Source organism: Onychomys torridus, chromosome 4 (assembly GCF_903995425.1).
Source record: "Onychomys torridus chromosome 4, mOncTor1.1, whole genome shotgun sequence".
Lineage (NCBI taxonomy): Eukaryota > Metazoa > Chordata > Mammalia > Rodentia > Cricetidae > Onychomys > Onychomys torridus.
The window spans coordinates 7,722,781-7,746,412 of NC_050446.1; the positions used below are offsets into that span (position 1 = coordinate 7,722,781).

Below are 23,632 nucleotides of genomic sequence, written 5' to 3' on the forward strand. Positions count from 1 at the left end.
TAAAATATTTCTTAGGATTTCTTTTTAATTTTGTGAATGAATATATACATAGGAGTGTAATGCTCTCAGGTTTCAGAAGAGGACACTGGATTTCCCAGAGCTGGAGTTACAGGTGTTTGTGAATACCAGTGTGGGTGCTTGGAACCAAACTTGGGTTCCTTGGAAGAGAAGCAAGCATCTTAACCACCGAGCCTCTTCCAACTTCTAAAATAATCATTTAAAAGCCATCAATTATGTATACATGCTCACCACAGCATGCATCGTCAGTCAGTTCTTCCCATCTTCCATTTAAATCTTGGGGATTGAACTTGGGTCACCAGGCCCTACTGAACCGTCCCCTGGCTCCACAGTTAATTTGTGTGTATTGATCTGAGACCTTCCACCAGCATGTTCATACCTCTGTGTTTACTCCAGGGGGCAGAGTGCTTCTGAAGTCGTTTTGGCTGGCTCATAGTAAGAGGCCGCGATTGGAGGTGGGTAGCAGCTGGAGGAGGCGGCTAATGCTGCACTGGAGAGAGTGGCAGAGAGCAGAGAAGTGAGAAGGCTTGACCCATAGGGCCAGGATGGACATGGAGAATGAAAGCATCGAGGACAGGACAGGCTTTCTACTTAGGTCACACTGACCAGGGCTGGGGAGGGGTGGTACCTAGTTATGTGGTTTTGATGTGCTTTGATGCTCCAAGAGGTAGAAGAATAAGCTGTCAGGAGCTCAGACCAGCTCTGGGCTGGAACAAAAGCCAGGTTATCAGGGAGCCTGAGGAGGATGGAGGAGCCTGAACTGGGGGAGTCAGTGCAGAGCCACAGGACCCAACACAAGAAAGGACACAGGACACTGGGGTGGCAAGATGACTCAGCCGGGAGTCTGGCTTGCAGGTGGCAGAAGTCTAGAGACAGAAGAAGAATGTCTTTTTGTGCCCAAGCCACTCAGGTTAGGGAGACCATCCTATCAACAGGGGCTATGGTTGAGGTGGAGTTGAAAACAATGCCCTTGCCACATGTACCGCACAGGTCCTAGTGGCTTCCTCTTTCTGTTTTGTGTCTCCCAACACTGCAAGCCAGATGTAACTGCCAATGCTTAGTCTTGGCCTGGTGGGTGTTAGCAGAGAAGGTGATTTTCAGTCCTCACAGGATGGAGCTGACTGATGCAGTCACTTCACTGGGATGTCTAGAAGGGCTGGGGAGGCCTGCTGTTGGCCTGTGCCTCTTGCCCATTCATGAGCACAGTCTTTACTTCTAATGCAGGCCAGCCATGCCCTAGCAGTTCCTAAGTGGCTCACTTCTACTACCCCAGATGCTGACAAAATTTCTCTTAGGGCAGACAGGCCAGCACCAGGGGCCAAAGCTGAGTTCTCTCAAAGGCCAAGGGGCCTGCAGTGTCATGGAGGTGCCCCCAGGTGCCTCATTACAGGATATACCCAGTGCCTTGCTTGGGAGCCAGAAGGAACATGTAGCTATTATCTGTCCACCTGAGAGATTCCTGATGAAGGCCACCCAAAGGCATCTGTGCCCATGAGGGAGGCAATGGAGGGCTGAGAGGGCTCTCAGCAAGGCACATCTCAGCCAGACAGCCACATGGACAAGTGCAGCATGCTTCATCAACACAGGAAAAATGGACGGCAGAAGGACCCAGCCCTCATATTACTTGGGCCAGTCAGGTCTTTGACTTTAGAACACTGCCTATCAGACCATCTTGTGGACAATACAATTACACCTCCTACCAAGGATGGCTGCCATCTAACTGGACCAGCCAAGGATGAGCCACAGTGTGACAAGTTTGTGTACACTGGGAAGAGGCGAGGCACCATGGACAAGTGCACTGACCATTGGGATGGGTGTCATAGTAGCTTTTGGATTTCCTCTTTGGGACTGCTGTATGCCCCTTCCTGGGTCCTCGTGGAGGTCCCAGAACCAGTCAGCATTCACTGTGAACTTAAAAAAAAAAAAAAGGTATTATGAATGTTTTGATCACATGTATGTGTTTGTGCACCCCCTGAGTGAGTGTCTGGTGCCTGAGGTCAGAAGAGGACATCAGAGCCCCCCCTGGAGCTGAAGTTATTAGTGTAGGTCTTCTGGAGAAGCAGCAAGTGCTCCTAGCTACTGAGCCATCTCTGCAGCCCTCACTGGGCACTCTCAGTGCCCAGGCTGCAGCCAGTGCTGGTGCTCAGTAGGTAACAACTTAGTAAATGGGGTTCTAGTAGTTCAGTAGGTAGGGCCAGTGGGTCAGGTGGGTCTCTTGGCCACAGCAAGTGGACCTGTGGGGTCAGACAGCCCAGCAGCAGCATTTCTAGCTGGGATGCCCTGGGGAAAGAATGGGGAATAGCTGAGGGGCCCATTTAAACTGCCTTCCTCCATCTGCCTCTCCCCTGGCCACTGTACGACACGTAGGTAGTCACACCTTGTTAGGTGGGCCTGCAGATACAAGTTCACCTGCCAGCTACAGATCAGCCCTAGACTAAAGGCCCTGACCAGAGCTGTTGTCGAAACACCAAGGACAGTCTCATCAACCAGGCCCAGCACCGCCAGGAGGCAGTCTCAGCCTCCAAAGACCTTCAGATTCAGAAACTCTGGGCCCTGCAGGGTATCTAGTGCTCCTGGAAGTGAGAATGGCCAGATTTCCTAACCCCCAGGGCTGTCTGTCCTTCTTTGCTGCCCCTGCCTCAGCACTCTCTCCTTCTAAAGCCATGACTCCTTTTCATCCCTTGCTCTGGACATCTCTACAGACCCAAAGTCACTGACATGGGTTATAGCTGAGGCACTACTGCAGCCAAGTCCAGGTCAACAGAAGGTACCCTAAGGCTCTGCAGAAGGCAAGGCACATCACTCCAGCTGTGCAGTAGAAACCAGAGCCTCCACTCTGGGTCGGGGCTGGACTCCACTCTCTTCCTCCAAGTAGATCTGGGCATGGCTGCTGACTGGGTGGCTGGGGGCAGAGTGACATAGCGTTCTCTGGATTCTGTAGTCTGCAGATCTCAAGATCAGGCTATGGATAGACAAGTCACACAATCAGCAGGCTCCCCACAATCAGAGGCTACTCACCCTGGAACAGCTCTGAGCAAGGAAAGCACCTGTGATGAGGCATTGTGTGTGTGGGTGTGAGTATGGGGGTTTGCCTCTGAAAGGCAGTATGGATAGGAATGAGATATGAATGTTCTGCTTGAGGCAGGGACCTCAGAACCACTCTCACAACTTGGAACTGTATGCTCTGTTTTTCTGTATGTAGTTTGTGTATTTGTGCGTGTGCACGCAGGATTAGACTGAGTGTCCTCTATCACTCCACACCTGGTTTTGAGGCGGGTCTCTCACAGGCCCGGGGGCACACTGACCAGCTATACTGGCTGGCCTGCAAGCTTTGGGGACCCTCCTGTTCGCCATGTGTGATGCTTACAGGTAGGCACCGCCACAGCTGGCTCTTATGTGGGCACTGAGAATCCAAACTCAGTCTGTCATGCTTGCATGGCTGCCACTATACCCACTGGGGTGTAGTAAAAGCATTTTTCTTGTATGAAAAGTGCCTGTCAACTGAAAACACTCCTGAGTGCAGCACTTTGTGCTGACCCGAATGTCTGACTCCCACAGGGGATGATGGCAGAGCTACTGGATAACCAGGAGGCCTGTCTTAGCAGGGGCTTAGCCCCAAACCTCTGCTGTCACCTCTCCTTCGGTGGCAGCAGTGCTGGATCCTGATCTGGAGTCTTCTGACTGTACCTCAGTGGTTTGTATTTATTTTTGTTTTTCCAGACAGGGGTTCTCTGTATAGCCCTGGCTGTCCTGGAATTTACCTTGTAGACCAGGCTGGCCCCAAACTCACAGAGATCCACCTGCTTCTGCCTCCTGGGTGCTAGGATTAAAGGTATGCGCCACCACTGCCCAGCGAGTGGTTTGTATTTGTACCATAGACCTGGTGGTAGAGCTTTGCCAGGTTGGGCTACTGTCAGTGGGAGCAGATGGAAGACAGCTAGCTAATCTGCACAAGTCACAAGGAAGGAATTACAATAGTCCTCAACCTGAGGGCTGGATGACCCTTTCACAGGGGTTACCTAAGACCATCTACATATCAGATATTTACATTACCATTCATAACAGTAGCAAAACTAGTTATAAAGTAGTAATGAAAATAACTTTATGGTTGGGGGTCACAACATGAGGAACCATATTAAAGGGTCACAGCATTGGGAAGGTTGAGAAGTACTGAATTACAAGGCAGTAGATAGGGTGCACCCAGGCGCCCCTGGGACCACAGACACAAGTTCCCAGCATGGAATCTTTATTGGACGTTTGCTTTGCAGTAAAATGCCTCTATACAGTGGCCAGCCCACCAATCCTGAACACATCCACACACCATGCTTGTAAATATTCAATGGTTAATGCTAAAAATCACTAAGTGGCCCCTAGCCCCTGCACCCCAACCTGAGTAGGGCACACAGGCCCATAAGACCTCCTGCAGGTGAAACCTCTGGGTTATTCAGTTTGACAAACATTTGGGTCATCGCTGCCTAGGGATTGGAAAGTTCCCATGTGTGGACAGGGTTTCCTCCAGCTCTCTGCAGATCCCGGGAGATGGTGCTTGGATGCTAAGGCTGACCTTCCAGCTCCCCATCCACAGCACAGCCTCAACTCCATCCTGTCTTGGGAGTGAATCTGTCTCACTTTGCTCTTTCTGGACACATCAGGAACTTGGTGGCCTGTCTGCAATCTTCTTGTCCTCAGAATCATACCAGGTCCCAACATACCATGATCATGTCTGCTCCCAAGCTTGTCTGGTCGCTCAGTTCAGTCTCTTTATTGTGCTGGGAAGCAGGGAGGTGGTCCCCTGCCCAGGCAGAGGGCCACCTAAATGTATGATGCTTTTTAAGCATGAAATAGACACACCTATGCAGGGCAGAAGAGGCCCCGGAGGAACTGGGAGACCCCTTGGCCTATATGATCTGTGATCACATTCTGGGTGGCACAGCTATGAGCGAGACTCCTATGACTGCATTTGACAGACTTGCCAGGGAAGCTTTGGGAAAGCTGGAGTAAGGGGCAGACCTTTGAGCACACCAGCCGGTTCTAAATGAATACTTGATAGCCAAGAGATACAAATAAAGCCCTCACCGAACTCCAGAGAGGCAAGGCGGCAGCATCGAGCAGGCTGGGGCAGCCCAGAGCCAGCACAAGCTGAGGCAGGCGGTGGAGTATGGGAGCAGGGCTGGGGGCAGGGGCTAGGATCTTCCTGTGAGGATCAGCAGCTTGGCAGAGGGAGGTTGAAATGCTCGGCTGTCCTCCTGGGTATGTGGAGCTGGGCCAGCAACCTCATCAGACTAATGCTTCCTCGAGGAACACACTTTGGGACGTGGGAGGTGGCCAGAGGCCACTGAAAATGAACACAGGAATCTTTGATGCGCTTCCCCTTCGGCAAAGATGGCTTTAGACTCCACTCCAAGAGTCAGACAGGCATTGAGGTGTGGGGAGACCACCGTGTGGTACAAAGCAGCCATCCAGGGTTCATTTGCATAGTGTGCACTCCCTGGTTAGGAAAATACATCCTGCACCCCGCTGCTGGCAGACAATGCTGCAGTGCACCAGGCTGCAGCCAGTGTGCCAGGAAGGGCTAAGGGAGTCAACGGGAAAGCGGGGTGAGGGGGTGGGGAGGGGGTAAAGGGAAAGGAGGAGGAGGGGAGAGAAGAGGAGGGAGAGGAAGACTGGGGGCCAAGAGCAGCAGAAATCCCACAAGCACCTCAGGAGCTGTATGGCCCTGGCTAGCAGAGCAGGCGGAGGTTGGGGAGTGGGGACATTTAGGTATTTATTCCAAGTGGTTTCTGAAGGAAAACTGAACAGACACAGGCCTGGTGTGAGGCAGGATCTGTGACCCTGGAGTGAGCTGTTCACCGGAGAGAATGAACCCCAGTCAGATTAAACATTAGATGATACTCTGCTATCAAATGTAGAAGGCTGACTGAGTCCTCAACACTGTTAAGAACCAAGACTCAGAGCTTAACAGTTGTTCCTGATGTCCAAGAAATAATTTTCTAGCAAAATCCACACTTTATTAAATGTCACAGCCTGCAGCTTCCAGTGCACAGAACTCTCAAAGGAAGCATGGATACCCCACACAGGCAGAGGCAGAGGGGGCACAAAGCAGACTATAAATACCACAGGGCACTGCCATGTGTGCCCTAGTTTTGCTCAGCCCCTCCCACACAAGGGCTTCACCGTTCAAACCCCAGGATGCGGAGCCAGGTGGGCCGAGACTCAGGCTGCAGCGGGCAGCTGGTGAGCTGGGGCAAGCGGGCAGCACTGGGCTCCAATCAGACTCCTCTACCCAAGGACACCGCTGAATGCTGGCTCACAGCTCTCAGATGATGGAGATGAGATACACTGACAATGTAGGACAAAGAGCTGTCCAGTTTTCCTTCTCACAGCCCAGGCACACCAGGCCAGTCCTCCCAGCTCTGTGAGGCTTCTGATCCCATCATTCCTGACTTCCCACCTACAGCAGTTATAGGGCAGGTCTTGGGAAAGACACTGCTCCAGCCCACCTTCCTGCCTGTGCACCCATGCTCTGGAAGGACCAGGCTGTCCCCCTCTAGCCACTCAGAGAGGCCCGTGGACCAGGCTCTCCACCAGAGTAGCCTTATTTAGGGGAGGCAGCCTCACACCTTCCATGAGTGTCTGCCAGCAGGGAGGCAGCAGCACTCCCCCTCTGAGGGGCAGGCTCGATGTCACCATAGGAACACACTTCTGCATTAAAAAGTACCCTCTCCTCTCCAACCCCCTTCCCGTCACATATCTAAAGCAATAAACCAGAACAAAACATGAGGAGAAAGGCTCTCTTCAATGAGTCCTTCAGGTCTGTTTACCTTCCTCTGGATACACCTGTGGTGGAGAGGAACCTGCTCAGACTGGACCGCAGAGGAAGCAGCTTCCCACCGGAGGCAGTGATGTGGAAGCTGGGTGGGGGTGCCGGAGACAGACACAACCATTTTCAGGACAGAGATCGGAGTCTTCTGCACTGGGAGGTAGTAACAAGCACCCCAGGGAGCCCCTGTTCCGTGAAGCTGTAACTCACCTACAAGTCCTGGCGCTAAGCAGCTCTGGGGTGCTAAGCTGGTCACCTGTGCCCTTGGCCACACGCCTTCTAAGCTCGCCTCTGCTGCAGCACTGTCCCATGCAGGCAGTCGCTGGTGTTCCTGCCCAAGCTCTGAGCAGACCTGGCTCTCTCCTGCCCCAGCAGCTCACCTGTGCTCACTTCCTTCAAGCATGCTTGGACTATGTAGTTGAGGCTCAGAAGTCCTGCCTGGCTGTGCAAGAGGTGGAACAAGCTTTTCCTCAGTTTTTGCTTAGATGCACCCTTCCTGCCCCCAGCGGCTCCTTGGGGAACGTTCCCCTCTTTGATTCTCATCAGAAGACACAGGTGGAAGGGGAGGAGGGCAGGGCTGCTCTGGACAGGCAGGGGGATGGAGTCTGGAGAGCCAGCTGGAGACCACTTCTGGAGCTCCAAGGCTCCTCTCCCTTCACACATGCCTGGAGACAGCGATTCTCACCAGCAGGGCTGTGGTGCTGGCAGCGGCCTGGACAGCAATGTGATGGGCCCTCTCAGCTGGCCTCCAGTGCTACTGTTCTGGGTCACCATTAGAAGACAGGACAACACTTAGAGTGGTGCATGGGGCCAGTGGCCCTGGGCAGGTGCTTCAGACCACCTAGGGTGACTATTTGGCTTTCTAAACAATTCCATTCATTTCTGTTGCTTTTGTTCCCCAAAGGCGGGCAATCTCTCTTTCTCTCCTTTGTGTCCTTGGTAGACACCGGAACACACCCCAAAGTAGCTTCTTCCCCTTACCCCTGGCACTAGGAATCGAACCCAGAGTCTCATGAATGCTTGGCCAAGCAGTGAGCCGCACCCTCAGCCTCCAAAGCTCTGTGAGCAGTGGCACACCTTCCCTTCCCACCACCACAGCCTTTCTGAGTGGCAGCTGCTGGGGTTCCCCTGCAGAGAGCCCAGACTCCCAGTCAGCAAGGTAAAGCAGCCGGGCCTCCTTTACTCCTCCTCTATGCCTCCTACCCTCCCTGAGGGACAGTCCTAGCTAGCTGCCCGTAGCCCACTGCAATCCAGATTCTCTAAGAGTACAAAAGGAGGTGTCCATGGCACTCAGCTGTGCCATGAGCGCTGGAGAGTCACTGTTGGGAGATGGCACAGTCCTGTCAGGAACACGCTGGTTCATGGATGGGGCTAGGAATAAGTTAGTTTTCACTGACAGCGGAGCCTCAGACTGGGTCCCATCATGCCGTGCCTTCCCAGTCCCCCTGGGGCTCCACAGCGCCATTGGTCACTTTCCTGACTTTCTTCATGGTCTCCGTCACTCCTGTTGTAGTCACTCTGAAAGGAAAGAAGTCACAACGTCAGCAGAAGCCAGAGTCCTACAGCAAAGCCTCCAGGCCAAGGTGGAAACCTGGCCTCTGCCCGCTAGTGTGGTGCTGTGTGGTGCTGGCCAGGCCACTTGACCATTCTGAGTGTAATTCTTACCTTCCAGAACCACCCTGAGGAAAAAGAAGATTCCCTGTGTCCCCAAACAAGCTGTCATGACTGCCAACATTAATTTTTCTCTCTCTCACCACAGTGGCCAGAGACTGTAGGCCATATTCATATGATCGTGATGATTCTAGAACATTCAGGAAAGGGAGCTAACTTGTGGGGCGGACACCGTTAGCAGCTATACACAGTCATTCCTAAGGCACAGGACAGAACCACGGGCTCAGCGCTCAACCCTGCCCCATGGACAGCTAATATTGCTTCCTTGTAATCTAGTGTTCCCCAGCCTTTGTAAAATACCTCAGCTTCTCTTCCATGCTGCTGCTGCTGCCTAGCTCAGCTCTTCACAACTAGCCCATTCCCAGCCTCCTCCTGCCCTCACCGAGCTGGCCAGCTTCATCTGATCTTTCAGCTCAGGCTTCCAGGCTCTGTGTACCTGAGAGCTAAGCGTCAGGAGACAGCTGCTAGTGGCCCTGCACTGCTGCAGGGCCTAGGCCGCTGCCTTCAGCCCTCTAGTGGCTGTGGCTTCCTTCTGAGCAGCAACAGAGCCTATAATTGACAGGCTCTCTAGGGAGATCCTGCAGCCCCGAGGATGTGCAGAAAGGAGAGAAGACAAGGTGAGAAGATCGGCCCTCACAGACCAGCAGGGGCAGTGGTACCACAAGGGACACTGACGAGCCCACAGGGTTGGGTCCATGAGATGCTTACTCACCCAGTCTAGACAGCTCCCCAGTACTGCTGCTGGGCCTGGGTGTGGAGCAGATTGACACCCTAAAGCCTTTAGAGGGGCAGGACAAAGGGTAGCATGGGGTACAGCTCTGCTTCCATGCAAACTCCCAGCATCTGTCCAGCAAGCAGCCCACACAGCACAGCCACTAGTCTGTTCTTACAGACCCCTGTGTGGGAGGGAGCTCTAGTGACAGGCTCTGGAGCCACCCAGGTCATAGTTGCGAAGTGAGGCCTCCTGGGGGTCACAGCTCCCAAGCAGATCTGAGCAGCCACATCCCAGAGTGCCAGCCAATAGTGTGCCAAGAACAGAAAGATGCTGGGGACCCTCAGCAGCCCCACGTCTGTCCCCCTCCCTGACAGAATCCCATGTTGCCCCAAGTCCAGAGTACAGAATGACACAGCCTGCCCATCACGCAGACTACAGCAGAGCCTGGCCGAAGCTGCCCAGGGACACACCTGTTTCTTTCCTAAGACAGACTTGGGGGCTATACTGAGGGCCTAGGTAAGAGCATCCCAGGCATCTCTGTCTCCCTGTGGAATGAGAGCATGGGGAGACTTCAGGCCCTCCCACCTTCCCTACACACAACTCAGGTCAGGAGCAACCAAATAGTAAGGGTGTGCACAGCATGGCAGACACTACCAAGGCCAGTAAGTGAAATATCACCTAGCATTTTCCAATTCACTGATTTTTTTTTTTTCTCACAATAGAGTTCGTAACCAAAATTGGTAGGCTCAAGGAGAGATGTAAAAGAAACAAGAAGGGAAAGCAAGCCCCTGTAACTTCCTTTCCAGGCTAAATAGAAAAGCCACAGGCCTTCTGGGGTGATAGCCATGCAGGCTCCACCGGCAAGCCTGGGCCAGCACAAAGATGGAGGCCGTTCCTTGAAACTGGCCCCACACAGAGGAAGACAAGGGAATGCTCCGGACATGGTCACACAAGCCGGGGAGTGGAAGCCCACTCGCGAGGCTCGTTAGGAAGGCCATGGACTTGTCCTGAGTGTGTGGAAAGAAGGGCACAGGGCACAGTTCTTCCACACACTGGGCATCATCCATGGTAGGGTCTGACCTAGCTGCTCTTACAGAAGACAAACACCACATGTGGCTGATGCCTTACAGAGAGCTAAAGACCTTCTAGAACACTGAGGCCAGAGTGGAGGACTTCAGTGCCATCAAGAACACACTCCCAAGCGGAAGGGATGACAGCCCAGGTGCTGCACCATCCACCTGGCTAAGAGCCACAAGAAGCCTGCTGCTCAGTCCAGGAGAGTACCACAGTGGCAGGTGGCAGAGCTCCCACAGGTCTATTCTGCATTCACAGCTTTTCAATCTCCATAACTCTCTCAACAGCCCCCCCCCCCCCCCCCGACCTTCCCAGCCTGCCTCTCTCCCTCCCTCTTTAGTGGTAGAGATGGGACCCGGAGCCTTATGCACATTAGATAAGGTCTCTGTCTTTACTGAGCTAAGACACTCTGCCTCCATCAGCTCCTGAACTTCTGCTCCCCCTGGAGCCCAGAGTGCACTGAGGCTCCCTGGTGATGCAACGCCTAAGCATACAGCACCCCCTCCCCACTGCACGACTCCTGTCACTGTAATGATATGGCTCCATGAAGCCCCAAAAAACACCCAGCATGACCTAAGCTCTGGGTCCTTGTCACAGAGAGTATAAACTGAGTCCACCAAGGGGTTACCTCCATCTCCAACACTGCCCCTGGGCTATGCCTTGCCAAACTGTAGAATGTGCACCCTCTAGTTTCAAGGCTGGAGACTATGTACCTCCCCGCTGCCTTCCTCTCAAGATTCAAACACACTCAGACCTGCTGTCTATAAAGTGTATTACTCTCAGACTGACACCAAAGGGAATCTTTAAAACAGGAAGGTCAGGCATGGTAGCTCACTCCTTTAATCCCACCACTCGGGAGGCAGAGGCCTCTATGAGTTTGAGGCCAGCCTGGTTTACGTAGTCATCCAGGGAAACACAGTGAGGCCCTGTCCCAAAAAAATAGAACAGAACACTGCCATGAGACACATACATCCTGTTTCCAAGGCACAAAGGTCTAGGGCAGGAACACAACTCCACAGGACCACTTCACAGTTCTGCTCAGCAGAGGATGCTATGAGCCCGTCATTCAGCCCCGAGCACCCAGCACCTTGCAGGGGAGGGGCAAGAGGGCCACCAGCTGACTTGTATTTGTGCCTCTTTCAACAGCCACTTGCCAAGACTCTGCTACCTCTGCGGAAGGTACAGCTGGGAGTGCCCCTGCTCCTCCCTGTGTGGAAAGGTATTCCTGCATGGGGAATGGGACTCGGTCAGGGCCCAATAGCAGGATCCATCCACCTTCCACTCACTGCCCTAGTGGAGTAACCAGCAGCTAAAGAGCTGCCCTAGGAGGCCTGACGTGCCTGACAGTCTAGCCTTTGAGCTGTGGTGAGGAAAAAGGCAATTCGAGTCTCGGCCCGAGCTGACCACCACACACAGCCCGGCTCATCAGAGTGAGAGCTGGCACACAGGTCATGACCCATCAGGCAAACAATCACCTTTCCTGAGAATAAGGCCCGGAGTTCCTAACCCTGTGACTCAGATGTAAGTTGGAGCTGCTGTCTGCTGTCAGCCTGTGGTGACTCAGAAGACGCCATTTTCAAACCCTAGCAGCAACGCTTACAGCCTGGCAGCCCATTTCTAAACTGGCCCAGAACATTCCCAGACTCTTGCCGCTGGGTCACTGGGAGCTGCTCCAGTGACACTTAACAGGATGGCAAGTTCTCATTTTCCCTGACAAGACTGAGCAATGGCTGGCAGACACTTCAGACTAGCTAAGCACGCCAGGGGCTCCAGTGTCCATGTCCTTCTGCTAAAAATAGAGGCACCACCTCCAAGCTGCAGAATGTGGAGAACAGGGGGCCCATTGAACACCACGCCTTTCAGTTAAGGGGAGGGGGGGCAGCTTACACAGATTCCATCTCCAGGTCGTCTTCCTCCTGAGAGAGCTGCAGGTAGGGGTTATCAGAAGCCGGACGGAATTTATACCCCGTCAGGACAAAGAACACCAGCGTGGCTGTTTCATCCAGCAGCTGCAAATTTAAAATACATCCCAACATCTTAGCAACACTGCTCTTCAGAAAGCAATGGAGCTAAACAAGCTGCTGCCTCCTTCAGTCTCCACATGCTTTGCCAACTGCTCTGAGCATGGCCAGAGTGGACACTGAGGTATCTCCATGGGAACCCACTTTTTTTTTTTGATGAGAAGGTCTTAGTGTGAAACCTAGGCTAGCCTTGAACTCACCACCTTCTGCCTCAGCTTCTCAAATGCTGGGTTACAGTATTCCATCACACTGGTTCATTTTATTCCTTCTCTGACCTACTTGTTCTTCCGTGTGTGTGTGTGTGTGTGTGTGTGTGTGTGTGTGTGTGTGTGTGTGTGTGTGTGTACACACTGTGGAGTTGAGTGTGGAGGTCAGAGGACTACTTACTTAGGGGACTGCAATGTCTCCTTCCATCCTGGGGGTCCTGGGGGTCAAACTCAGGCCATCAGTCTTGGCGACAGGCACCTTTCTCAGCTGAGTTATCTTCCCAGCCCAAGAACAAGGGGCATGGGGCGAGGGTTCTACTAAATTAATCCTTCTTTTTTTTTTTAAAAAAAAAGACTTTCATTTTGCTTTATTTATGTGTATGTCTACATGTGTCTGTATACCTGTACAGTGGTTGTGCAGGCCAGAAGAGGGTGTTGGCTCCCCTGGGGCTGGATTTACCTGCCATTGTGAGTTGCCTACCCTATGTAGCTGCTGGGGACTGAACCTGGGTCCTCTAGAAAAATAGCAAGTCCTCTTGACCTCTAAGTCACCTCTCCAGCCCCAAGAACAAAGGTCCTAATGCAGATGCAGCACTTGGTGACCCATGACCAGTTCTAGTATCTTACAAAGATGGTTTATGATCATAATAAAAATGATAGGTTCGAAAACCCAAAAATAAAGACAAAAAACAAATCCCCAAACCAAGGAGGACTGGATTCAAAATGACTCAGGCTCTCGACTGAAGGCAAAAGTGGATAAATTCTAATTACAAAGGGCAAATCTCACTCGCTCTGCTTGGGGCTTTTCTCTTCAAAGACTTAGACTGAATCAATAAAGCAATTACATCCAGATTTCTCATGTAAGCCAGCAGCTCTCTGGGCACACAGATCCCTGTGTCTGGAGAGCAGAGGAGACGGAAGGTCTTAGCTGTCATTCCCAGGTAAGTCAGACACAACCTCAGACATAAATTTCAGTGTCCCCGGGCAGCCGACCTGGTAGAGCCACTTCCACTGGAATGGGACGGCGAACTTGAGAAGAAAGGCGATGATCCTGGTGAAGTAGATGTAGCACACGATCTACAGAAACGGGATCAGAGGTTAGAGTTCCGCTGTCTGCCACCAATCAACTGCAGCAGAAAACAGCTCCCCAAAGAAGATGTGGGCTACAGCCCTGTACCAACTCGGCAGGGAAAGCTGGGGGCTCTGCTCTACAGGCCTCTCTCATGGGGGCTAAGATTCTGACCAGCCCCACCCTAGGAGACCAGCCCCTTTAGTGTGGCTGTTCTAATCCTTTCTCACCACCCACATACATGCAGGCCTTTGGTTTCAGTCTCTAAGGGTACTCTTTCCACCCCCAAGCTTGGGAGCAGTTCCCAGCAGCTACAGCAAAATGGTCACATGGGGAACACACAGAAGCAGTAGGCAGTGGAGGCCCATACTCCAGGACATCTGGAACCGTCACACTAAACCACTACCGCCTTCCTCTCCCTGAGATGAGGCCTCAGTGAGCAGGCCATGAGACGACACTGAACACTAGAGCAGGCTCGGGTGGCTAGGCTTGCAGGTCAGGCCAGGAGGCAGGGGTGTGGTGGCTTCCTGGCCTTTCAAAGGACCACTCCTCTGTAATGTCATAAGCATCAGGAAATACTCTATGGTGACACAAACATTCTTATGATGACACAAGATCTATGGAAACAAAACAAACGACCCAAGAAAGAGCGAGCAGGCACAAGAACAGCAGCTGGATCGATGTCTGCCCTGCTTCTCCGCTGCCACCGCCAACGTCTATGCTCCATGGGCTCACATGAGGCTTTATGGTCATCACTGACTTGCTGGATGCAATGGGGCACACTCTTAATCCCAGTACTTGGGAGGCAGAGGCAATGGCTTGAAGTTAGCCAGGACTACACAATGAGACCTTCTCTCAAACAAAAAAACCAAACCAAACATCCCCAAACCAAACCAGCCTCAATTCTCTGCTTTTAAGGGACATGTTACTATAATATAACTATCTCCTACCTGGCAAATAGAGAACGTGGTGACTACTCAGTAACTTTGGTGGGACTGCATGCAGAGGGGCCCAAGAGTGCACCCATATTCCTAAGTGGGCAGGACGGGAAGGCAGGGAATGGCAGGGTCTAACCCAGGCCGAGAATGCCCTTGGGGATCAAACACTACACTGGCCACAACACAACGACCCTAGCTTTCCCATGGCTCCTCGGTTCTCTTTCACATCAAGTGGATGTGCTACTTTTCTAAGTATTTAAAGACACTTCTAACACTAAGGCTTCAAAGCAGCAACCCAGATTTTTCATTTCCACTTTAAGAGAGGGGATGAGAGGTTGTGAGGCCGCTGTAGGGTCCAGGTGTGATGCCGCTGTCACCAGGCCCGCTCACTGATCTTATTTACAGATTTAGTTTTTTTTGTTTTGTTTTCTTTTTTTACTCACCAAGACGTAGTAGTGTCTGAAAAGCTTCAGCTTTGCTAAGTTAATGGCAGCTACAAAGAACAGAATGAAAAGTGCATTAACTCCTTTTCTATCCATTCACCGTTGGTCTGTCCTGCCATCTCCTCCCATTCGCCCATATGGAGACAAAGTCTTGCTATGTGGGCCAGGCTGCCTTCAGGCAAACCCCACCCCACCTCACCCCACCCCATAAGTTTGAATCGCTGTGCCCAAACTTCATCAAAATCTTATCCTTTCTATATGCCCTTGGAGTGCAGAGGTGGTGATCTCCCCCCCCCCCCTCGCACGCACAAAGAAGAAACGGAGCAGGCTGAGTACCCGGCCAGTGGCACGATGCAGTCAATCTCTTAACTGTTTGGGGCAACCCCTCACTTGGGAGACGGGCAACTATGAGCAGAAATGCTATGGATGGGTCTCAGTACAGACAAGGGCCAGGACTTTCCAGCCAGCCCTGCACTGCAGCTGAGGGACGGCTGCCCCTCCACCAGAATCAGCACCAGCTGACCCACAAGGCCATTTGAGGGCCTCCCACAGGGGCAAATTCAATCAACTTTCAGGCACACTCGGCAAACTTCACTTCCGTTTCCCTTACACACTTCATAGTAAGTCCTTTGAAATCAGGCTCCTTGTTCTCCCTTCAAGAACACTCAAGGTCAGCCAAACCAGGAGGACGACCAGCTTCCTGACACTGCTATAGCTATGAAATATTGATGACCGCAGAGAGCAGCCGGGCTCCCTCCCGATTAGCAACCCTTTCATTCATCATTGCCTTCCTGCAGGAGGCAAATTAATTTTGCTTAATAGCATTCAATTACTGATTCAGTTTAAGAATGGGACTGTGGGTGGCAGACATTCAAATTTCCTCTTCCTCCCCACTCTGCCTCATGATTAGTGGGGGCAAGGAAGCTTCGGATGCCCACAGAAATCCCAGGAATCCTAAGTCATCAGGAGGATTGTCAACTAAGAGCTCTGCCAGGTCTTCTGAGAAGAAAAGGACAGCCTTTCCGGAAAGTTCTGAAATCCAGAGGTACACTGGATTTTCATGTGTGCCTGTGTGTGTGGTCATACAGGAACAAGTACACACACCCAGCAGGCAAGGGAGGTGACAAGTGGCGGGTCACCAACACTCTCATCTCTCTGCATCTCTGAGAATTGTGTCATTTTTTTTTCTTAAACTCTGCTCCTCACCCTTTGTTCATCCAGTCACTACTAGGTGGCCAAGTCCTGACTTGTACCAGGCATTGGGTACTAGCAGTGTTCTGGGCAGCTGCTGCCTCCTCTCTGCTGTTGGGGACATCCCACCCAGAGGCTGAGAGGAGTGTCACTGAAGACAAATGCTAAATTTAAGACACAGGAAGTGAATCAGACTGTCCCAGGACTTGGGCTTCACCCACGTGCACAGCCCTACATCTCCTGCTTCCATGACAGGGCCAGCTCCCACCACGCTCTGCAGCAGAGCCAGCCGGAGCATGAGGGTACTACAGCCTGTCACCCAGGGCAGCCACCAATCCTTTCCTCAACAGCTGTCAAGGGCAGAGCGCTCTCAATTTTTCTTCTGAACTCCGCTCAATGAAGGCGTCCTGAAAATGGGATTTTGCACCTGGAGAACTGATGACCTGGCAGGGATGTCCTACTGTCCCCTCAGAGTTCCAGTTGCTGGGACAGAGGTGAGTTAACTAGGGGAGGACAGGACCAGGCAGTGAGGGCAGGTAGGCTTTTCCAGGGGAAGAGAGTCAGGGAGGGAAGGAACCAATGGGTCCCTCTGTGAGACAACCTCATGGACAAGCAAGCGAGGGGCTCAGCATGCTGCCCTTGGGGATGCTGGTAACAGGCCTAGACAGAGTAAATCGAGGGAAAGACACAAGCCTGTGAACTTGTCCTTACAGGGAGTTTGAACAGAGAAAAGCAACCGTAAGAGCCCTGTTGAGTGGATGCCCCTGTAGATAGATGTACAGTGACCTGGGTGAGGTCAGGAGAGCAAGCAGCAGGCCCAGACAGACTGTGGCAGTAACTAGGAAGGAAATGAGGGGCAGGAGGTGGGAGTGAGGAGGGGTGGAGGCCCTGCAGATCTTAGTGGCTAATTACTGAGAGAGCAGAAAGTTACACGTTGGCATCTCCCTGGCACCACATGCCATGATGTCACACCTCCAGGTACATAGACACTTTCTGAAAGGAGGTAGGCTACAAACAGCTCTTTAATTGAGCCTGTGTGCCTCGCACCCTCTCACACCAGAAGGTTCACAACAGAACAGTGCCATGCTACCCAACACTCCCAGGGCTGACAAATGGGTCTTGGAAGAATGTGAAGAGCTCCAGGCCATTTCCTAAACCAGTCATGATGACATCATTGCTAACACTGTAGCATTAGTTAGCACTGCTGCTGGCATGTACCAGGCCCCTCAGGCCCCATTTCCTGCTTTGTTGGGATAGACCCAGAGCCTCAATCCTGTCAGTCAGTTCTCTCTAGCCATTCCTGACACACTCTGCCCTGCAAGCTTGTAAGTGGAGTGAACCAGGAGAGCAGAGCACTCAACAGTACAGGCCCAGTGCGGCTGTACATCCAGAGTTTAAACCTCAATTCTTCAGCCAATTCTACTCATGTGATAATAAGCAAGTCACTTACCGTCTCCACCTGAATTTCAATTTGTTCACTGTTAAGGCAGGAACAATAATATCTACCCTTAGGATGACTGGGGTAGTCGGCAGGACAGCTCGGGCAGCTGACAGCTCAACACCTGGACACTACTCCAAATTTATCAGAACCTATCAGGGTCACATGAGCTAGCCTGCATCAAAGGTGGCCACTGTGACTGGCAGAAAGCCGGACTCTAGTAGTACTGGAACAAAATGTGGACCTGGGACTACTGGCATGCCCAGGCTCTCCTGGCAACAGTGCTACCTGCCATATGGAATTGATGGGTCAGGGCAGAGCAGAGGAGGGCCAGTGCAAGGTGAAACCTCCCAGCATCATGAGAAGAGCCAGCAGCAGGTCACAGCCTGGAATCCTAAGCTTCCCTTTCCTCTCTTCCAAACATTTCCTAGGAGTTTAGGAGGCTCACAGCTTGCTGCTCCCTGAACCACAGGGAGCTGGGCTCTCATGGGAGTGAAAGCTTGTGGAGGCTTGGCTAGCTATTTCTGACTCTGCTATGTTGAAGTAGCGAATATGGTCAGAGAATGAGCAGGCCAGAGGGAGCCAGGAGCCCTCAGTTCCAGCCCCTGCTCCACTGTAAGTCCACATGCCTGCCCCTGACCTGTGCTGCTCATCTGGAGGGGAGCTTCTTTAGGGTAGAGGCCCTGCCCAGGAAGCACATGAGGGGCCCGAGCTTCATTACTTGAAACATTTTGTTTGTTTTCAAGACAGGGTTTCTCTGTGTAGACCTGGCTGTCCTGGAACTTGGTCTGTAGAACTCGGATCCGCCTGCCTCTGCCTCCCGAGTGCTGGGATTAATGGTGTGCACTGTCACCATCCCCTGGCATAAAGTGAAGGCTTCTTATGGACTCTGTCCCGGGCCCAGCTGTGGAGGGAACAAGCAGCATGGGCCCCCCACAGCTTCAGGGCTCCCCCAGTTAGAGCACCTGCGGGCTCTTCCTCCTCTTGCTCAGAGGAAATGGGTCACAAGTGGAGCCTAAGCATGGCAAGGACTTCTTCCTGCCCAGTGCCCCCAGGTCGAGTCAACACACAGCTGCCACAGGATGTACTGCTGCCCTTCCTGGCTGCCACCTTCCCTCAAGTCATGGTGACCAAGAAGACCAAGAGCAGGTGACAGCTACCTGGGGAAGGGGCAGAAAGAACCATTTTTCTTCAGGGATGCAGCACCAGTGAGTTTCCCATGATCTTGGAAATAACCTCACACCATGTCTCACAGGCAAGGCTAACTGCACTCTGCTGGGAACTAGCCAGATGGCTCAGGAGGTAAAGGGGGCCTGATTCCCAGAACACATGGAATAAGATAAAAACAAACTCCTTCAAAGTGTCCCCTTGACCCCCAATGGGAGCTCTTGCCTTCCACACCTCCTCCCACTCCCTTGCTATGTGTGTGCACATGTGTACACACACAAATAATAAATAAAATAACAACTAAGGGTCAGTGGGTAAAAGTGTCTGCTGCCAAACCTGACAATCTGACCTCATCCCTGGGACCCACATATACCAGGAGAGAATGGATTCAAGAATGTTGTGCTTTGACTTTCATAACTGCACCCCAGTGCATGCGTATATGTGCATACACACACACACACACACACACACACACACACAGAAAAAAGTTTTCTAAAATAAAGGACGTGAAAGGGAGTGTTGAGAGAAGGGTTCTAGAACAGGGTGATAGGGCAAATGTAACCAAAATCTGCTACAGACACATATGAAGTTGTCAATAAGTTAAAATCATTTCTAAAGGAAGTCGGACAGGGAGCTCTGTTGTTAAGAGCATATGCTATGCTTGCAGAGGACCCAAGTCTGGTCCCCAGCAGCCACATGAGTTGGTTCACAACTGAAGTTCCAGGGGATCTGAGCCCATCTTCTGGTCTCCTCAGGCTCTCCACACATGTGCATAACCAGCCCCTACCACTCCCCATACACACATGAATATACAGAATTACATTTTTTCCAAATCTTCCCCCCCCCCCCCCCCGAGACAGGGTAGCTTTTTCTCTGTGTAGCTTTGTGCCTTTCCTAAAACTCACTCTGTAGCCCAGGCTGGCCTCGAACTCATAGAGATCCACTTGCCTCTGCCTCCCGAGTGCTAGGATTAAAGGCGTGTGCCACCACCGCCTGGTTCATTTTTTTTCAAATCTTAAAACCCCCTCAGAAGGTTAGAGACAGACCACACCTGCCCCCGCTGACTTCCTCTGATCGTTCTGAAGCTATCCAGAAACAGGACCACCTCAGCCATCACTATCTGGTGAGTGAGGCGGGCACTGAGGGTGTGTCCACCACGACATTCCCGCTGCTTTACCTCACAGGTCCCCGACTTCAGACACTGCTCGGCACCCTTCCTCCTGCTCCTCTCCACTGTGCCATGGAAGCAGTTCTTAGTCCAACACAGAAGCTGAAGGAGGAGGTTTTGCCAGCAGCATGAATCGCTCAGACTCACTCTGATCCTGTCCCCTGCCCCCTCCCCCAAATCTGCTTAAGCTGCAGCCCAGGCTCACCCTTCAGAGAGCAGAGGAGCTCTGTGCATGCTCACACACTGGCGTTATGGCCTAGGCAAGCCTCTCTATCACCATCACTGTCAGCAGGGAGACAGGCCACAGAGATCGGGACTGCACTGGCCTTAAAGTATTAGTGGGGCCCTATAGCCTCCCACTGACAAACCTCAGCCAGTTTGGGGGAGCAAGAATAGGGAAAGGGGCTGTAACTGCAGCAAGCATTGTAAAATGGCTGCCCAGAGACTTAGCCTCTGAGCAAAGTTACTCCGCACAGGACACTTTCCTCTTCAAGCCATTAGTGGAGTGAGAAAAGTGATTAACATCTATTCCTACATGCATTTAAAGCAACAGCCCAAGGGATGTCAAAGCTAAGTGAGCTGAACCATAGGGGCTATGCAGCTGTGCCAGATCCTGTCTTTAATGATAGAAATGAAGTGAATTGGCTGGATAGGTGGCTCAGGCCTAGAGATAGCCCCAGCTTCTCAGGATGCTGAAGGGAGAATCTCTAGACTCTAGAAGTTTGGGATTAGCCCAGGCATTAAAGTAAAAACCTGCCTTGAAAAAAAAAAACAACCCACAAAGACTAGAGGGCAGGGAAGTACAATGCTCATTTCCTGTGCCTTCTTTCCTTCAGCTCCAGACTCCATCAGTGCTGCTCAAGGAAGGGTACAAAAGACTGGTCCAGACTGGCTCCACCTCTCCAGCACAGAGTGTGCAAGTGCAGAGAATGAGCTCATCAGATGGACCAGGAGGAGACTGCAGGCAAGCTGAGCGCACGTCACTCTCTGCTCTCCGCCCCCATCTCTCCACTGCACACTCACAACCAGCAGTGAGCCAGGATGAAGGTCACACTTCTGCCTGTTATTTGATAGCACGGGCTACCAATGCAGGCAACAGCCTCTGGGTAAGAGAGCCTGCTCTTCCTGGACTCCTGCAGTAATCGATCAGGAAGAACAGGCAGCAGTCCTGAGACACGCCAGCAGCCCTAGGCAGAGCAGGCAGGCAGGCCATGAAGGGCAGTCACCACAAAGGGCACACTGAGCTCCTGATACTTAATGAAGCATTACATCCGCCATCAGTTATTTCTCAGCCTGTGCTGTGAGAAGCCCGGGCTCTGCACTGCGTGTTATATGACCACAGAATGGCATTACTTATTAAGTAAGAGATTACTTATTTCATAGTGTTGGAAGATACGAGTTGGTAACAATTCAAGAATTTGAATGATGTATCTGAAGGGGAAAAAACCAAGTTTTTGGTGGATAACATATTAAATATGCCTGTTTTAAACTGGCATTATGACCTATTCTTTCTATTGCTCTCTGAGCTGTGCTTGAGCTTTTTCTAGGGTCCTGAAGCCTTTGATAATGTGTGAAAGTCCCAGCTACCCAGGTAATCTCACACCCATGCAACTGTACCCACAGTGTGTGGCACCCGCAGGAGCCCTGTAGGAGGAATCTGCAGACATTGTACAGACATCAGCCCGTATGAGGTGGTCCTGAGAGCAGGACAGAACCCTCTGAGGCTTTCATGGGCACCACTGTGTACCACAAGAAAAACAGGCACATCTCAGTGCTCCCAGGACAGCACTGGAGAAAATATGTCTACAGGCAGCTCCTGTCAGGCTGCAGGAAGCTGGGAGAGCACCCTGGGAAGCAGCTCTGACTTCTGGCCAGAGTGTCCTGATGTCCTTAGCTACACAGGGACAAAAGCCAAGTGACAATGCTCTGTGATCAAGGAATTCATGTCTGTCTCTTCTGTTACAAAGCCCTGCTCTGGCCGGGCGGTGGTGGCACATGCCTTTAATCCCAGCACTTGGGAGGCAGAGCCAGGCAGATCCCTGTGAGTTCGAGGCCAGCCTGGTCTCCAAAGCGAGTTCCAGGAAAGGTACAAAGCTACATAGAGAAACCCTGTCTTGAAAAACCAAAACAAAAAACCCCAAAAAAACAAAAAAACAAAGCCCTGCTCTGAGTGACTAGGTCCAACAGCTGGCCTTAACAGCAGTGCATGCAAAGCACTGTAGGGCAGGGAACCACACGGACACGCTGCCCCAGCCCCAGGCCTGTCCCCACAGCAGACAGGGAGAGGCTCAGAAAGAAGTATGGCTGGAAGGTCCCCTCTTCTCTTGGCCTCTTCCCCGAGGGCTTCCAGCTGGAGGCTCTAGGCTTCCTCTGGTAACAGCTCTCAGCCACTGCCCACAGCATAATGGCCCTGCTTGAAAGTGGAAACTGAGGCTGGACAAGCCTGTTGCAAAGGGACACTGAAGTGAAAGAACTGGGGAGGAATGTGCTTACAAACCCACTAAAGCCAGAGCTCTGTCCCATGCTCACGGATGTCTGTAAGAAGTCCACAGTTCCCACCAGACACTAACTAGTTGAGGAAAAGTCCACAGTCCCCCATGAGTCACTAACTAGTTAAGGAGAAGTCCACAGTCCCCACAAGACACTAACTAGTTAAGGAGAAGTCCACAGTCCCCATGAGACACTAACTAGTTAAGGAGAAGTCCACAGTCCCCCATGAGTCACTAACTAGTTAAGGAGAAGTCCACAGTCCCCACAAGACACTAACTAGTTAAGGAGAAGTCCACAGTCCCCACAAGACACTAACTAGTTAAGGAGAAGTCCACAGCCCCCATGAGTCACTAACTAGTTAAGGAGAAGTCCACATTCCCCATGAGACACCAACTGGTTAAAGAAAAGTACCAAGTCCCCACATGACAGGTGAGGCAGTCAGTCCAATAGAGCAGCCTGAGGCTTGAAGAACAAAGCTCTGGCCACCAAGCTGGAGTTCAGCAAACACTTGAAATCAGCCTTGTACTTAAGCATAAGTACAAGGACAGGCCAGCAGTCAGTACTAGTGCATGTTATACATGGTCTGGAACATGACATCTCTTAAATGTCTAGAGTAGCTAGGGGTGGTAAACTGCCTGTGCAGGGCAGGATAGCAGCTTTTAGGCTCTGTGGCCCCCCAAATCTGTGACTACTCAGCTCTGCCATCAATAGACAGTCACTAGAGTCAAATACAATTTTACTTATAAAAACATGGGGACAGCTGAGTTGTTAAGGTTGGCTGGTGTGCACAAAACTCTGGGTTTTATCCTCAGCACCCATGAAACTGGGTGTGTTGGTACATGTCTGTAACCACAGCACATGGGAAGTGATAGAGGCAGAAGGATCAGAAGTTCAAGGTCAACCCTGGCTACATAGTTGAGTTGAGGCTAGCCTGGGATACAGGTGTGTCTTTAAAAAAAAAAAAAGTTAAGATAGCAGTATGGAGCGATCACTCAGCCCTTAAGAGTGCATTGCTCGGGCTGGAGAGATGGCTCAGACGTTAAGAGCACCGACTGCTCTTCCAGAGGTCCTGAGTTCAATTCCCAGCAACCACATGATGGCTTATAACCATCTGTGATGAGATCTGGTGCCCTCTTCTGGCCTGCAGTCATACATGCAGACAGAACACTATATACATAATAAATAAATAAATCTTTAAAAAAA

At 51.8% G+C, this 23,632-nt stretch overlaps 1 protein-coding gene across 1 annotated transcript in view; it reads right to left on the reverse strand.

Annotated features, from left to right (window-relative positions):
• Positions 1-4,247: 4,247 nt before the first annotated feature.
• Gpr107 (G protein-coupled receptor 107) overlaps positions 4,248-23,632 on the reverse strand; it is a 68,318-nt gene continuing 48,933 nt past the window's right edge. The window contains exons 15-18 of the mRNA XM_036184740.1: positions 14,976-15,025; positions 13,519-13,602; positions 12,186-12,307; positions 4,248-8,356 (exon numbers count right to left, since the gene is read on the reverse strand). Of these exons, the coding sequence (XP_036040633.1) occupies positions 8,260-8,356; positions 12,186-12,307; positions 13,519-13,602; positions 14,976-15,025 (353 nt within the window). The 3' untranslated portion in view covers positions 4,248-8,259. The remainder of the gene's footprint in view (positions 8,357-12,185; positions 12,308-13,518; positions 13,603-14,975; positions 15,026-23,632) is intronic.